The sequence below is a fragment of the Mustela erminea genome, chromosome 9, assembly GCF_009829155.1.
Source record: "Mustela erminea isolate mMusErm1 chromosome 9, mMusErm1.Pri, whole genome shotgun sequence".
NCBI classification, from domain to species: Eukaryota; Metazoa; Chordata; class Mammalia; order Carnivora; family Mustelidae; genus Mustela; species Mustela erminea.
Window position 1 is genome coordinate 102103692 of NC_045622.1, and position 15239 is coordinate 102118930.

Consider the following 15239-nt stretch of genomic DNA (forward strand, 5'->3'; position numbering starts at 1 on the left):
TTTCTCTTGGTGTTCCAGTGAATAGGTAAGAAAGAATAGGTAAGGTATAGGAATAGGTAAGAAAGAAAATAAAAGCATAGATATAGTAAGTAGTGAGGAAAATGACTGGAACAAGAAAGAAAAATCTAAGTATTTACACATATGCACCTCCCCCCCACACACACACATACACATAGTCTTATTGTTTTAAAAATGGGTAAACCAGGGGTGCCTGGGTGGCTCAGTGAGTCAAGTGGCTGGCTTTGGCTTAGGTCATGATCCCAGGGTCCTGGGATCAGGCCTGGCATCAGGCTCCCTGCTCAGCATAGATCCTGCTTCTACTTTTTTCCTTCTGCCTGACTCTCTGCCCACTTGTGCACACTCTCTCTCTCTGTCAAATAAATAAAATCTTAAAAAAAAAAAAAAAGTAAACCAGATTGAAATACACTACTCATTTAATTTCTTAATTGAAATTTGAAAATCTCTCAGCTTTGTTCTCGTTTTTAATCATAAAATAGTCCTTCTATTTCTCAGTTTTGAAACAAATAATTGTGCAGTTTTAGATTAAAAATTCACTTTCGTGGAATAATTCTTGTGGTCTTTAAGCCAGTTTATTGCATAAATGAGACCCTCTCTTGACACCTTGAACTTTCTGCTGAGTGGTTGTGCGCCAAATCTAAATAAAGCCCTTCACTGGCACTTTTTCTATTTCTCTCTTATATGGTTGGGAGTGGTATAATAGAAGTAATACAGACTTTGAACTTAGATATATCTGGCTTCAAATCCCAGCTCTGCAGCTTAATTTGTGAGGCTGGGAAAGTTAGTTACTTCTTTTCCTCATCTATACAAACAAGAATAAAAATTACTTGACAGAGTTATGGAACTAAATTTGAAAAATATTATCATACTGTCAGGCACTTAATATTTGTCAAGTATTTTTTAGTTTTCCAGGCAAAAAATGTAAATATTTAAATAGAAATGAGAAGAATTTTACTGTGGTTTCTTTCCATTTTACCAACTATTCCCTGTTTTTACCCCACAATCAGTGTTAGCTTTGTAAACTTGAACAAGTCATTTAATTTCTCTAAGCTTCAGTTAGAAAACTAGGGCAGTCTAAAGGAGAACTAGATCATACTAGGATAGCCCATCTAATCTGAAGTGTTTTATCATGGTGAAGTAGCTCTCATCTTTTGTAATTTGATGAGTTAGGTTATTTTGAAAGAATTAACTGTTGCTATAGAATTGAGATAAATTACTGCTACATCTCATCTTTTGCTACCCAAAAGAATTAGGACTAACTTTCCTGCCATTAGTGTCAGTATCTTTTTGTCTTTATTATAGTATCAACCATTCTTTCTTTGTCCCTTCTTCCTCTTTAAAGAATGTGGTATTCTCTGTGCCTACATGTTCTGTTGCTCAGACAGTAGTTTTACCTGATGTCTCCCTTCACTTGGACTATTGTGGGGTTTTTTTCTTCTTTCTAACTGTATATCAAGGAGCCCGTCAACTGCTTTTATGAGAAACAGCTAGAAATTAAGTTTTTATTTATTTATTTGACAGAGATCGCAAGTAGGCAGAGAGGGGGGCAGGGGAAGCAGGCTCCCTGCTGAGCAGAGAGCCCAATGCAGGGCTCCATGCCAGGACCCTGAGACCATGACCTGAGCCGAAGGCAGAGGCTTAACCCACTGAGCCACCCAGGCACCCCAGAAATTGTCTTTAAAGTGCCATGCAAGAGAAACTTGATTCCATTCTATCTGGTCATGATGGTTTATCCTAAGTTTATCCTAATATATGAGTTATCCATTGGTTGTCAGTTTCTGGTGTTGGGAGACTGACAGTGCCTTTTGGGATTTTTAGAGATTAAATTAACAAACTTAACTTTTTTTTTTTTTTTTTTTTTTAAAGAGAGAGAAAGAGAGCAGGGGAGAGATCAGGAGAATATCAAACAGGCTCCACATCTTCCGTGGAACCTGTCTTCAGGCTCGATCTCACAACCCTGAGAGCATGACCTAAACTGAAATCAGAGTGTGGTGCTTAACCGATTTTGCCACTCAGGTGCCCCAGTATTAACCATTTTAAAGCATACAGTTTAGTCACATTTAATACATTTATAATGTTATACAGCATCGTTTCCATCTAGTTCCAAACATTTTTATCCCCACCAAACTGGACCCCAAGGCCATTAAAAATAGTCATTCCCTATTATTCCCCTCTCCCTAGCCTCTAACGAAGATAATCTGCTTTTACCTCATTTATCTGAAAACATTAACTTGAAAAAAAAACACATTAATTTGAATTTACCTATTCTGAATACTTTGTGTAAGTGGACTCCAACGTAAGACTTTCATGTCTCCTTCTGTTGTATTGCATGGTACTTTGAAGGTTCATCCATATTGTAGCGTGTGTTAATACATGTTAGTATTTCATTCCTTTTTATGAATAGTATGCTCCTGTATGGATAGACTTCATTTTGTTTCTGTTCAGTGTTTGATGGACATTTGGATTATTTTCACATTTTAGCTTTTTGTGAATTGTACTGAAATGAACATTCGTGTACAAGTGTTTGAATACCTGTTTTCAATTTTGAGGGACCATCCCTAGGAGTGGAAATGCTGGGTTATATGGTAATTTTATGTTTGTTTTTGAGGAACTGCCTGCTATCCACAGTGGCAGTAGCCTTTTACATTCCTACCAACACTGTACAAGAGTTGTAGTTTCTCCACATCTCTCCAACATTTGTTATTTTGTGGTTTTGGTTTTTTAAAGTTATTGTTAAAGCTATCCTAGTTAGTGTGAAATGGGAATCTTACTATGGTTTTTATTTGCATCTCATAAATTATTTATATTGAGCATCTTCTTGTGTATGTTCTTTTGCCATTTGTGTCTTTGGAGAAATGTCTTAAAGACCTTTGCTCACTTTTTAGTTGGTGTTCATCTTTTTGTTGAGCTGAGAGTTCTTTATATATTCTGAATAGTAGACTCTTATTAGATATAATGCCTGGAAATAATTTTCTCCTATTCTGTAGGTTTTTCTTCTAAGGGTTTTTTAGCATTAGCTTTTAAATATTTAGGTCTTTGATCCATTTTGAGTTAATATTTATATATGGCATAAAGTAAGGGTTCAACTTCATTCTTTGCGTGTGGATAAGTTGTCCCAGCAGTCATTGAGGAGACTGTTCTCTCGCCACTAATGGTCTCAGCAAACTTGTTGAAAATCAGTTGACCATAAATGTGTGGGTTTATATAGACTCTGAATTCAGTTCCTTTGGTCATTTTGTCTGTCCTTACGCCAGTACCACACGGTGGTACTGATTGATTACTGCAGCTTTAAGGTTTTTTGTTCTTTGTGTGTGGGTGGAGGGTGTTTAAGATTTTATTTATTCATTAGAGAGAGAGAGAGAGAGAGCACGCACAAGCACAAGTAGGTGGAACGGCAGAGGGGGAGGGAGAAGCAGGCTCCCCGCTGAACAGGTAGCACAACTCAGGGCTCCATCCCGGGACCCTGAGATCATGACATGAACCAAAGGCAGTCGCTTAATGAACTGAGTCATCCAGGTGCTTTGTTGTAAGTTGTAAATTGTGAGACTGGGATGAGTAAAGTGCGTCTTTTTCAAGATTGTTTTGGATAATCTGGGTCCTTTAAATTTTCATATGAATTTTAGGATTAGGTTGTCAATTTCTGCAAAAAAGGATTCTGGGACTTTGATAGGGATTATATTTAATCTGTAGATCAGTTTGGGGACTATTAACATCCTACTTATATTTAAGTATTTTATTGTTTTTATTGTAAATGGAATTGTTTTTTTTATTTCCCTTTTTGAATTACTCATTGCTGGTATATTTAAAACAAAATATTTTTGTGTGTTGATCTTGTATTCTGCAACTTTGCTAAGTTTGTTATGTTAAAAGTTTTGCAGAATCTTCAGAATTTTCTTTAGAAATAAGATAATTTCTTCTGCAAATAGAAGTAGTTTTATCTCTTCCTTCCCAATTTGGATGGCTTCCCCCCACCACTTTAACTAGTGGCTCTAGCTAGAAGTCCAGTACAGCTTTGAAAGAAATGGAGGAAGGTGTGTGTGTGTGTGTGAGGGGGGTCCTTGTCTTGTTCCTGATCTTTGGGAGAGAGCTTTCAGTCTTTTACCATTGAATATGTTAGCTCTGTGGTTTTGGTAAGTGCCCTCTATCGGGTTGAGGAAGTTTCATTCTGTTCCTAGTTTGCTGTGTGTTCTCACCATGAAAGTCCTCTGAATTATGTTAAATGCTTTTTCTACATTATTTGGGATGATTGTGGTATTTTACATTCTGTTAATGTGGTATATTATAACAGTTGATTTTTGTATGCTGAACCACCCTCATAATCCTAGAATACATACCATCTGATCTGAGTGTTAAAATCCTGCAGTCTTAATGCACTGCTGACTTTGGTTTGCAAGGGAAGTTGGTGAGTTGTTTTCTTGTCGTGTGTCTTTGTCTTTGGTATCAGTAATGATGGCCTGACAGAATGAATCAAGAAGTAAATGGTTCCCTCTTTTAATTTTTTGGAAGAACTTGATAAGGGGTTGCTGTTAATTCTTTAAATGATTGGTAGAATTCACCAGTGAATTCTGCTGCTCCTGGGCTTCCCCCCCACCAGTGGAAGGTACTTGTTTTTGGAAGTCATCATTTTTTTTTTTTTGTCTCAAATTTTTATTTAAATTCTAGTTAGTTAACATATAGTGTAATGTTGGTTCAGATGTAGAATTCAGTGATTCATCACTTGCAACACTTAGTGCTCATTATATCATGTGCCCTTTTTAAAAACCATCACCCATTTAGCCTGTCCCCCACCCACCTCCTTCCATGAACCCTCAGTTTGTTCTCTGTAGTTAAGAGTCTCTTATGATGTGCTTCCCTCTTTTTTTTCACCCCTTCCCATATGTGCATCTGTTTTGTTTCTTAAATTCCACATATGAGTGGAATCATATGGTATTTGTTCTTCTCTAACTTATTTTGTTTAGCATAACACTCTCTAGCTCCATTCATGTCATTGCAAATGGCAAGAATTCATTCGTTTTGATGGCTGAGTAATACTTCTGTGTGTGTGTGTGTGTGTGTGTGTGTGTAAATATATATATACACATACCACATTTTTTATTAACATATTACGTATTATTTGCCTCAGGTCTGTGAATCATCAGTCTTACACATTTCAGAGCAGTCACCATAGCACATACCCTCCCCAATGTCCATAACCCAGCCACCCTGTTCCTCCCTTACTACCCCCCTGCAACCCTCAGTTTGTTTCCTGAGGTTAAGAGTCTCTTAATGGTTTGTCTCCCTCCCGGGTCCCATCTTGTTTCATTTTTCCCTCCCTACCCACCACAATCCCTCACCCTGCTTCTCAAAAATTCCTCATGTCAGAGAGATCATATGATAATTGTCTTTCTCTGATTGACTTATTTTGCTTAGCATAATACCCTCTAGTTTCATCCACATTTTTGCAAATAGCAAGTTTTTGGAGTTTTTGATGGGTGCATAGTATTCCATTATATATCAGTCACATCTTTAACCATTCATCTGTTGATGGACATCTAGGTTCTTTCCATAGTTTGACTATTGTGGACATTGGTGCTATAAACATTTGGGTTCATGGTGCCCTTTTCAGATCACTACATTTGTATCTTTAGGGTAAATACCCAGTAGTGTGATTGCTGGGTCATATCACATACCACATCATCTTTTTTTTTTTTTTTTAAGATTTTATTTATTTATTTGACAGAGATCACAAGTAGGCAGAGAAGCAGGCTCCCTGTTGAGCAGAGAGCCGGATGCGGGGCTCAATCCCAGGACCCTGGGATCATGACCTGAGCCAAAGGCAGAGGCTTTAACCCACTGAGCCACCCAGGTGCCCCAGATCTTCTTTATCCATTCATCAGTTCATGGACATTTAGGCTTTTTCCATAGTTTGGCTATGGTTGGTGATGTTCTTTGGGAGGTTTTTGATTACTGATTCTTTTCACTTGTTGTATGTTCAGGTTTCTGTTTCGTCTTGAGTTTTTTAGTGTGTGTCTAGCTGTTTATTTCATGTAGGTTATCTCATTTGTTTGCATATAATTATTAATTGTGTTCTCAATCCTTTTTATTTCTATAAGGTCAGTAATGAGGTCTTCACTTTAATTTCCAATTTTAGTAATTTGAGTTTTGTGGGGTTTTTTTTGTTTGTTTGTTTGTTTTAAAGCTTAGCTGAAGGTTTCAATTCGTTAACCTTTCCAAGTAACCAACTTCCAGTTTTATGGATTTTTCTCTTTTGATTTCTATTTTATTTATCTCTACTTTAATTTTTATTTCCTTCCTTCCACTAGCTTTTGCTTCCTTTTTTCCCTTTTTTCTTTAAGGTGTAAATTATTGATTTGCCATGTGTTTTGTTTGTTTTGTTATTTCTGTTTTAATGTAGGCATTTATGGCTATAAATTTCTCCCCAAGCATTGCTTTTGCTGCAGCTTGTAAGTTATGCTATCTTGTGTTTTCCTTTTTACTCATCTTTAAGTGTTTTCTAATTTCCTTTGTGATTTCTTTAACCTATTTGTTTGAAGAGTGTATTGTTTAACTTCCACATACTTGTGAATTTTCTAGTTTTCTTTCTGCTGCTGATTTCTAGTTTCATTCTACTGTGATCAGAGAACATTCTTTATGTGATCTTTTAAAATTTCTTGAGACTTGTTTTGTGGCTAGCATATGGTCTTCTCTGGAGAATCTTCTGTGTGTACTTGAGAATGTGTATTCTGGTTTTGTGTGAAGTACTTTTTATCTCTTTGTTAGGTCTAATTTTTTCACAGGATTGCTCAAGTCCTTTATTTCCTAACTGGACTTTTGACAAGTTACTCTATCCATTACTGAAAGTAAGTCTCTTATTTTGGTACTGGGTATTTCTCCCTTCAATTCTGTCATTTTTTTCCTTCATATATTAGGTTTGTATATGTTTATAATCCTTACAGCTTCTTGATTGACCCTTTTATTGATATACAGTGTCCTTTTTTGTCTCATAACAGTTTTGACTTGAAGTCTAGCTTGTCTTCTATTAGTAGAGTCACTTGCCTTGGGTTGAATTGTTTCCCCCAAAAAGATGTTGAATACTTGTGAATGTTATGTATTTGAAATAGGATCTTTGCAGATAAATAGGTCTTCGTGGTAACTTGTTATGGAAGTCCTAGGAAACAAATTGAGTTTGGTACTGGAAGTGGTGTGTTGCTGCAACAAAATACCTGAAAATGTGGAGATTATTTTGGCTAATGGCTAGTACCTGGGGGAATTCTAAGGCAGTTAATCATTAAGCAGCCTGAATTGCCTTAAAAAAAGGTTGGCAGAAATACAGATGTGAAAAGTAATTTGGGGAGGCCTTAGAAGGAAATGATAGACATGTTGATGGGCAGTGGAGACAAGGTGATCCTTGCTATAAAGTGGCAGATAACTTAGCTGAATTATGTTCTCTTGGGTGGAAAGTAGAACTTCTAAGTGAGGAACTTGTATATTTAGCTGAGAAGATTTCCAGGCTATGTGTGGTTAAGTGCAGTCTGGTTTCTTATCACTTCATACTAAAAATGAGAGGAATTAGATAAATTAAGGAATGAATTGTTAAGCAAAAAGATACCAGTACTTGGAATCTTTCTATATAGTGTGCCCATTAAAATAAGTTTTTAATTACTGTTTTATATATACCTGACTTTTAAGCCATGTAGGGGAAAAATGAGGAGTTATAAATCAAAAATACAATAATACTGTTTTATATTTATTTATGTAACTGCAGTTTTTTATTTCCTCATACATCTTTGAGTTACTTTCTAGTGTCCTTTCAGCCTGGAGGACTCCCCTATAGCATTTTTTGTTGGGCAGATCTTACTAGCAACAAATTCTGCTTTTATCTGAGAATGTCTCCATTTTGAAAGGGTAATTTGCCAGATATAGATTTCTTGCTTGACATTACCACTTTATATATGGAATCCCTCTGCCTTCTGGTCTCTGTAGTTTCTGATGAGCAATAGGCTGTTAATGATATTGAGCATTTCTTGTACCTGATGAGTCATTTCTCTTTCGGTTTTCAAGGTTATTTGGCTTTTGACAGTTTGATTGTAATGTGTCTTGGTGTGGATCTCTTGAGTCATTGACCTTAAAAGTAAAGCAGTCAATTATTTTACCAGCAAAATAGGTTTATTCAGGAATAGCAAAGGAATTAGAATTCTGGACAAGCACGCAATAACAAAAGCCATAAGCAAATCCTGTGAACAAAGGAAAGGAACTTTTGGTTGGGGGTGGGAGGTAGGGGGCTGTTAGAAACACAAAGTCCATTGGAGTAAACTAGGAGTTTGAAATGTATTAGACTTTCATTGGCTGAGTTGTGACTGTGTCTCACTGCCTGGGCTGTTGCCAGGCAAGGAAAAAAATCTTCCTTCCTCCTGCTGGGATAGTAGATTGGGCTTCTTTCTCTTGGGGTCTGCAAAGGATTGCAACAAATTGTATGGCATGAGAGCTTCACTTTCTGGCCAGCCAACTCCACTGTAAATATGTTTCCTTAATTCAGTTTCACAGAATTTGTCCTACTGGAGTTTGAGCTTTTGGAGCTTTTTGTTTGTGTAGATTCATGTCTTACTAATTTTGAGAAACTTTTGGCTTTTATTTTTATTTATTTATTTATTTATTTATTTAAAATTCCATTCTCTGCACTCTCCTGAGACTCAAGTATATGTCACTACGTTTTATGGTCCCATGGGTATCTTGGGCTCTGTTTTCTTTCTGTCCTTTGGACTGGATACTCTTACTTGACCTGTCTTAAAGATTGCCAATTCGTCTGTTCTCTCAAATCTGTTAAATCCTCGAGTGAATTTTTCATTTCATTTGTTTAACTTTTCAGCTCCAGATTTTGTTTTTTATAATTACCACCTCTTTATTGACATTCTCTATTTGTTGAGACGTTATTATGATTGCTGTTAGTTGTCAATGTTTTAAAGCCTTTAGCTTTTTTGAGCATATTTTTAAAAACTGTAGTCTTTGTCTTCTGTCATCTCTTAAGCCTCTCTTTCCTTTAGCTTGTGTTCAGTGAGTGATTTGATCAAGATTTCCTTAAAGATCTTGTTTAACTCTTTTAGTGTTCACTTGGTTGCTAAAAACCAGAGTTTTTTACAAAGTTGATTCTGGTGTGTATGTATGTGCACGCACAGGCATGCATATGAATGCATGTTTGTTTCTGTTGAGGGACATTTTTGCTGACATCAGCGTCTGATAATACTTAATTTTTAAGACTAGAGTTTTGGAGGAATGGGGTGGTATTCATAAAATAGGCTATTACACTTTATTTATAGGTAAAAGCAATTCTCATCAAATTGCCATCATTTGATCAAGGTCAGGAAAGGGTGTGGCCATATAATCCTTTCATCATGAAGGAAAAAACCTTTACAGGAAGTTATGGAGTGGGTTTAAAGTCCAAATTAGTTTTATTGAGTTAAAAGGAAGACTCTTCATTATTTATCCTTCTTTATAGAGGATGATGAATTGTTCCCTCTGAAGAAATTATCTTAAAAGCAGACATGACCTAGATGGAAAAGTTCTTGATTGCTAGTCTCAAGACATGATTTTTATATCTGAGTTTTCTTAGCTAGCTTTGTGATCTTGAACAAGTTGTCTTTGGCCTTGCAGTTACTTTATGGGTAAAACTCATTGGACTGTATCTAGTTTGTTCGTTTTTGGGTTTTTTTTCCCCAGTGTTCAAAGATTCATTGTTTATGTACAACACCAAGTTCTCCATACAGTATGTGCCCTTCTTAATTACCCCCCCACAGGCTTGCCCATCATGCGCCCCTCTCCCCTCTAAAACCCTGTTTGTTTCTCAGAGTCCACAGTCTCATGGTTCATCTCCCCCTCCAATTTCCCCCAGTTCACTTTTCCTTTCCTTCTCATGTCCTCCATGTTATTCCATACGTTCCACAAGTAAGTGAAACCATATGGTAAGTGACTTTCTGTGCTTGACTTATTTCACTTAGCATAATCTCCTCCAGTCCCATCCATGTTGATATAAAAGTTGGGTATTCATTCTTTCCGATGGCTGAGTAATATTCCATTGTATGTATGGACCACATCTTCTTTATCCATTCGTCTGTTGAAGAGTAAACAACTCCTCAAACTCAACACCCAAAAAAACCAGATAATCATGTCAAAAAAGGGCAGAAGACATGAATAGACAGTTATCCAGTGAAGATATACAAATGGCCAACAGACACATGAAAAAATGTTCATCATCATTAGCCATCAGGGAAATTCAAATCAAAACCACATTGAGATATACTGCCTTACACCAGTTAGAATGGAAAAGATTAACAAGAGAGGAAACAACAAATGTTGAAGCGGATGTGGAGAAAGGGGAACCCTCTTAAACTGTTGATAGGAATGCAAGTTGGTGCAGCCACTTTGGAAAACAGCGTGGAGATTCCTCAAAAAATTAAAATAGAGCTACCCTATGACCCTGCAATTGCACTACTGGGTATTTACCCCAAAGATACAGATGTAATGAAAAGAAGGGCCATCTATACCCCAATGTTCATAGCAGCAGTGTCCACAGTAGCCAAACTGTGGACTGTATGTAGTTGAAGATATTTTTAATTCTAACCTTTTTACTATTATTGTTATTATTATTATATTATCTTGATACTTAAAGTAGCTCAGATATGAGGTTAAGGAGAAAGGCACTAATGAGTGGGAAGGAAAATTGAAAGGAAATGCATAACTAATTTAATAATTATGTCCAGTTATTAGGAGTTTACTCTGCTGTTCTCTGTATTTCAAACTAGTTTTATTTCAGTACTTCAGTATATTCTCTTAAAACTTTCAAAGAGTATATAGTTAAAGTTGCAGTGGCTCCCCATTCACCACCTTCTTCCACAGTGGAGGAAATTTTATTTTTCAGATCTTAAAAAAAAAGTTATAGTTTCACGTTTTATTTTTTTGCTTAATTTTTGTTTAACATAGTATTTTTACCAGCAATTCCATGTGATTCTTTACAGATACCTAATATTCCATCTCACTAATATGCCATGGTTTATTTGAACATTTTCTTGTAGAGGATAATGGGATAGGTCGTGTCCATTCTTTAGCTGTTATAAACATGAACCTCCATGTGCCAGTTTATTTTCCTAGGGTAGATGTTGAGGAATTACTGGGCATAATTTTGGACCTTCTCTGTAAGTAACCAGTACTTACAATTTCTTGTACATCCTTCCAGAAGTATTACCGTATAAAAGATATATGTCTTACATATATAACATTTATTTCTCTATATATAAAACAAATGTATACCTGTATAATATTTGGATATTACATGGATATGAGGTTTTACTGCATAATAAAGTATCATGGAATTATTTCCATGCTGTCCCCTCCTGATGTTTAGTTTTCTGCTCTTTCACTACTAAAAACAGTGTATAGTGATTGCCTCTATCCATAGGTCATTTCATAAGTGTGATTATAATTCTGTAGGATAAATTCCTAGTAGTTGAAATTACTAGGTTGTGTAAGGTTGTACATTTATAATTTTGATAGATACTGCCAAATTGTCCTTCATAGAGGTTTTGCCACTGCATGTGCTATCATATGTGTTACTCTTTTCTCCAGCCTTCCTAATACACACTTGTCAAACATTCGGATCATTGCCAGTATGATAAAGAACAGTGGTATCACACTAACCATTTTCACTTGAGTTTCTCCCATTATGAGAGGATTGACCTTTTCGTTTGTGTGAAAGCCATGTGTTTTTACTGAACTGCTCTTTTTCTGTTGTGCTGTTAGACTTACAGCGGAATTTGCCGTGCAGAAAATTGCTTTTATGTTTATATTGTCACAGGTATCAGTATTAAGACTTTAAATTTTATATTGTTCTTAGAAAGGCCTTTTACATCCTGAGAGTATTAAAAGAATTGCCCATAGTCAAAATATACTTTTATTTTTTTTTTTTTTAAAGATTTTATTTATTTATTTGACAGACAAGAGATCACAAGTAGGCAGAGAGGCAGGCAGAGAGAGACAGAGAAGCAGGCTCCCTGCCGAGCAGAGAGCCCGATGTGGGGCTCGATCCCAGGACCCTGGGATCATGACCCGAGCCGAAGGCAGAGGCCCCAACCCACTGAGCCACCCAGGCGCCCCCAAAATATACTTTTAATATACTAACATATATATAAGTAATAAGTTACTCTAGGGACAAAAGTTATATTAAGCTTTTTTGTTATTTATTGCTCAGGAGTGAATAGCCCTACCTCACTTCGTTCACCCTTCAAAGCATGAAGAAAATATAGGATAAGAGGGATAGATTGTGTGTGTACCTTTGCACAGCATCTCATAGGATGCCTAAAGTAGGACTTATCATGATTGCCCTGTAGATAAGTTCACACTCATGGTGTGATTCTAAGAACTATTGAATAGAGTCAAGGGAAGGCATTTTTAATATGGGATTCCTCTTTAGCAATTTCTTTAGCATTGTTCAGTTGCTAAAACATCTGGAGCTGTGATTGTTCCTTTCTTGTGCTTCTGTAAGAAGTTCTGGCTATCTTTTCTGGGAGCACTCACTTAATTTAGTTTCTTTTGTCTTGGATGTAAATGTTAGAATCCCATGAATTGAATTGGGTGCATTTTGCATACTTCTCTTAGTCCATTTTTTAGTAGATATTACAATATAAAACTGCTGCTTGACCACATGGAAGTTTTAGAACGATGACAGTAAGGGTACGTTTTCTCTCATCTTGTTTCTGCTATCTCAGTATAAAAATCTGAGGGGCTTTGTCCTGAAAAATAAATTAATTTACCTTCTTCTTTATTAACTTTTTATTTACAATAGTAGGTATACTGAGATGGTTATTGGTTAACCGTAAGCAATGGTATATGTTTTCATCTAGATCCTAAGGAAGAGAAAGAGGAAGAAGATGATTCTACCCTCCCTCAGGAAGTTTCCGTTGCTGCAACTAGGCCTAGCCGGGGCTGGCGCAGCAGTAGCAGGACATCTGTTTCTCGGCATCTTGACACAGAGAACACCCGAAGTTCTAGGTCGAAGACTGGTTCATTGCAGCTCATCTGCAAGTCAGAACCCAATACAGATCAGCTTGATTATGGTACAGTATACGTGGAATATGGTTCTTTAATAACTGGTTGTCTGCTCCTTTTAAATGTAAAATAGCTTACTTTTCATGGGTAGGTATGGTGATACAGGGGTTCCTTTATAAAGAAGATTTTGTTCTGCTTTCTTTCTCCAGATGGAGCAGAAGAACATCAGTCTCCAGGTGGCATTAGGTAAGAAACTTCATATTTCATATCAAGTTGCTTTCTACTTGAAAGAGCATTGAGCCTTTAAAATTTTAACTTTGGTTTTGGTATTTAGTTTAGATGTCACTTCATTCTTGATTAGAGCGTTAACCATGTAATCTTTAGTTACCTTAGTTCCGAAAGCAGGTCTTGAGTACTTTCTGTCTTCTGGCTTATTCCGTGCTAGCCACTGATGGGAAGTGTGGATGTTTTAAGTGGGATTTTTGAAATTTGTATTCCATGGTAAGTCTTGTGAATTTTTGTTTTCTTGGCTTTTTCATCTTTTTGGTAACGCAGATCACTGGATTACTAGGTACAGGATTATGAAGTCTGTTGTTTTCGTTTGTGTTATAAGAGAGGGAGAACGGATTGGGGGGCGGGGTATTAAAGGGTAGAGGGAGAAGGAGAGAGAATCTTGACATAGGGGGCTCCATGTCTCAACCCTGAGATCATGACCTGAGCCGATACCAAGGTTTGGTCGCTTACCAACTGAACCACTCAGGCACTATATAAGGTCCGTTGTTTTTGCTGCGGCTGCTGTTTGTTATTTTAGCTCTTAGTGACGTTGAACAGTCATCACCTTACCTTTATTTAACGAAGGAATAGTATTTATAAGATTTATGTATTTTTAGTTAGAATTACCATTGTGAGGATAAAACAGCTAGATTGCAGTCCAATTAGACCATAAGGATGAAAATTCTAGATAACTTACTCTTAATCTTTGGCAACCTCTAAATAAATTAGCAAATAAAATCCAGTGGGATATAATCCTTACAACTAGAATTTCTAATCCAGAAATGTGCTTCTTTTTAGTAGTGATGAGGAGGAGGAAGAGGAAGAAGAGATGTTAATCAGTGAAGAGGAAATACCATTCAAAGATGACCCAAGAGACGAGACCTACAAACCCCACTTAGAGAGGCACGTCTTGGATTTTACTGCAGACATGTCAATGAAATATAAGTTAGGAAAGCACTGCTGCATGCTTTTAGTTCACCTTGTTGCTGAACTGATGGGTATAGACTTAATTTTAAATGAGTAATTAATCATGTATTTAACATTGTCTTATAACTCCTTCTCCCAGCCCTGTCTTCTAGTTATAGAACTTTATTTTTATCATATCCAAATTTTTGGATGTCTTCGTACTTCATCTTGATGAAACAAGATATCAGTTGCCTGAATACTTAGAGTTGTTTTTTTTTTACTTTTGTCTTTCTCTTTACAACTCTAGTTACTAGAGTTCTGATTCCCAGGTATTGTTAGCCTAACGGCTTTTACTGTGCACGTGAGGAATAGTTGACTGGAAATCACCTTTCATCAGCTAAGGATCATAATTTTACAATAAATCGATGATAAGTGCACATTTTACCCTTATGTCACAGTTTCCCTTGCAACGATCCTTTGCTGGATACCAATGTTGAAAATGTGTTTGTATTTTCAGGGAGACCCCAAAACCACGGAGAAAATCAGGGAAGGTGAAAGAAGAGAAGGAGAAGAAAGAAATTAAAGTGGAAGTAGAGGTAGAGGTGAAAGAAGAAGAGCATGAAATCAGGGAGGATGAGGAACCTCCCAGGAAGTGAGTAGGCAATTACTACTGAAAATGGAAACCTAACAGATTTTGAAGCCACTGGTGGGGAAAAGAGTGGGAGTGTGAGGAGGGCTATTGACAGGTGCATATTGCTGCCTCAGGCAACTGACAGTTTCATTGCAGAGGCTCTCTCAAAAGCTTGAAAAGTTTAAATTTAATCCAGAGCAGTACTTAAAGACGTCTAAATGAGTGGGCAGGACAGTAGTAGCTAATGGGATGCAGAGTGAGTAAAGATAGCAAGAAAAAGTGTGGCAAATGTGAATCCTCAAAAGAAGGGCAAGTGAGGGCAAGAGATTGAAGAATCTTGACTTTCTGTCCAGTAGTCATTGCCTGTTGCAGAAATAAGATTTAAGTGTTTAGTCTT

The 15239-nt window shown here is 36.7% G+C and overlaps 1 protein-coding gene across 6 annotated transcripts in view; it reads left to right on the forward strand.

Moving 5' to 3' along the window:
- ZFP91 (ZFP91 zinc finger protein) overlaps positions 1–15239 on the forward strand; it is a 57216-nt gene that overhangs the window by 25158 nt on the left and 16819 nt on the right. For 5 of the 6 annotated variants that reach the window (XM_032356687.1, XM_032356686.1, XM_032356685.1 and 2 more), the window contains 4 exons: positions 12888–13100; positions 13242–13278; positions 14104–14208; positions 14729–14863. In XM_032356687.1, coding sequence (XP_032212578.1) covers positions 12888–13100; positions 13242–13278; positions 14104–14208; positions 14729–14863 — 490 coding nt within the window. The remainder of the gene's footprint in view (positions 1–12887; positions 13101–13241; positions 13279–14103; positions 14209–14728; positions 14864–15239) is intronic. The other variant, XM_032356689.1, reaches the window with a different exon arrangement.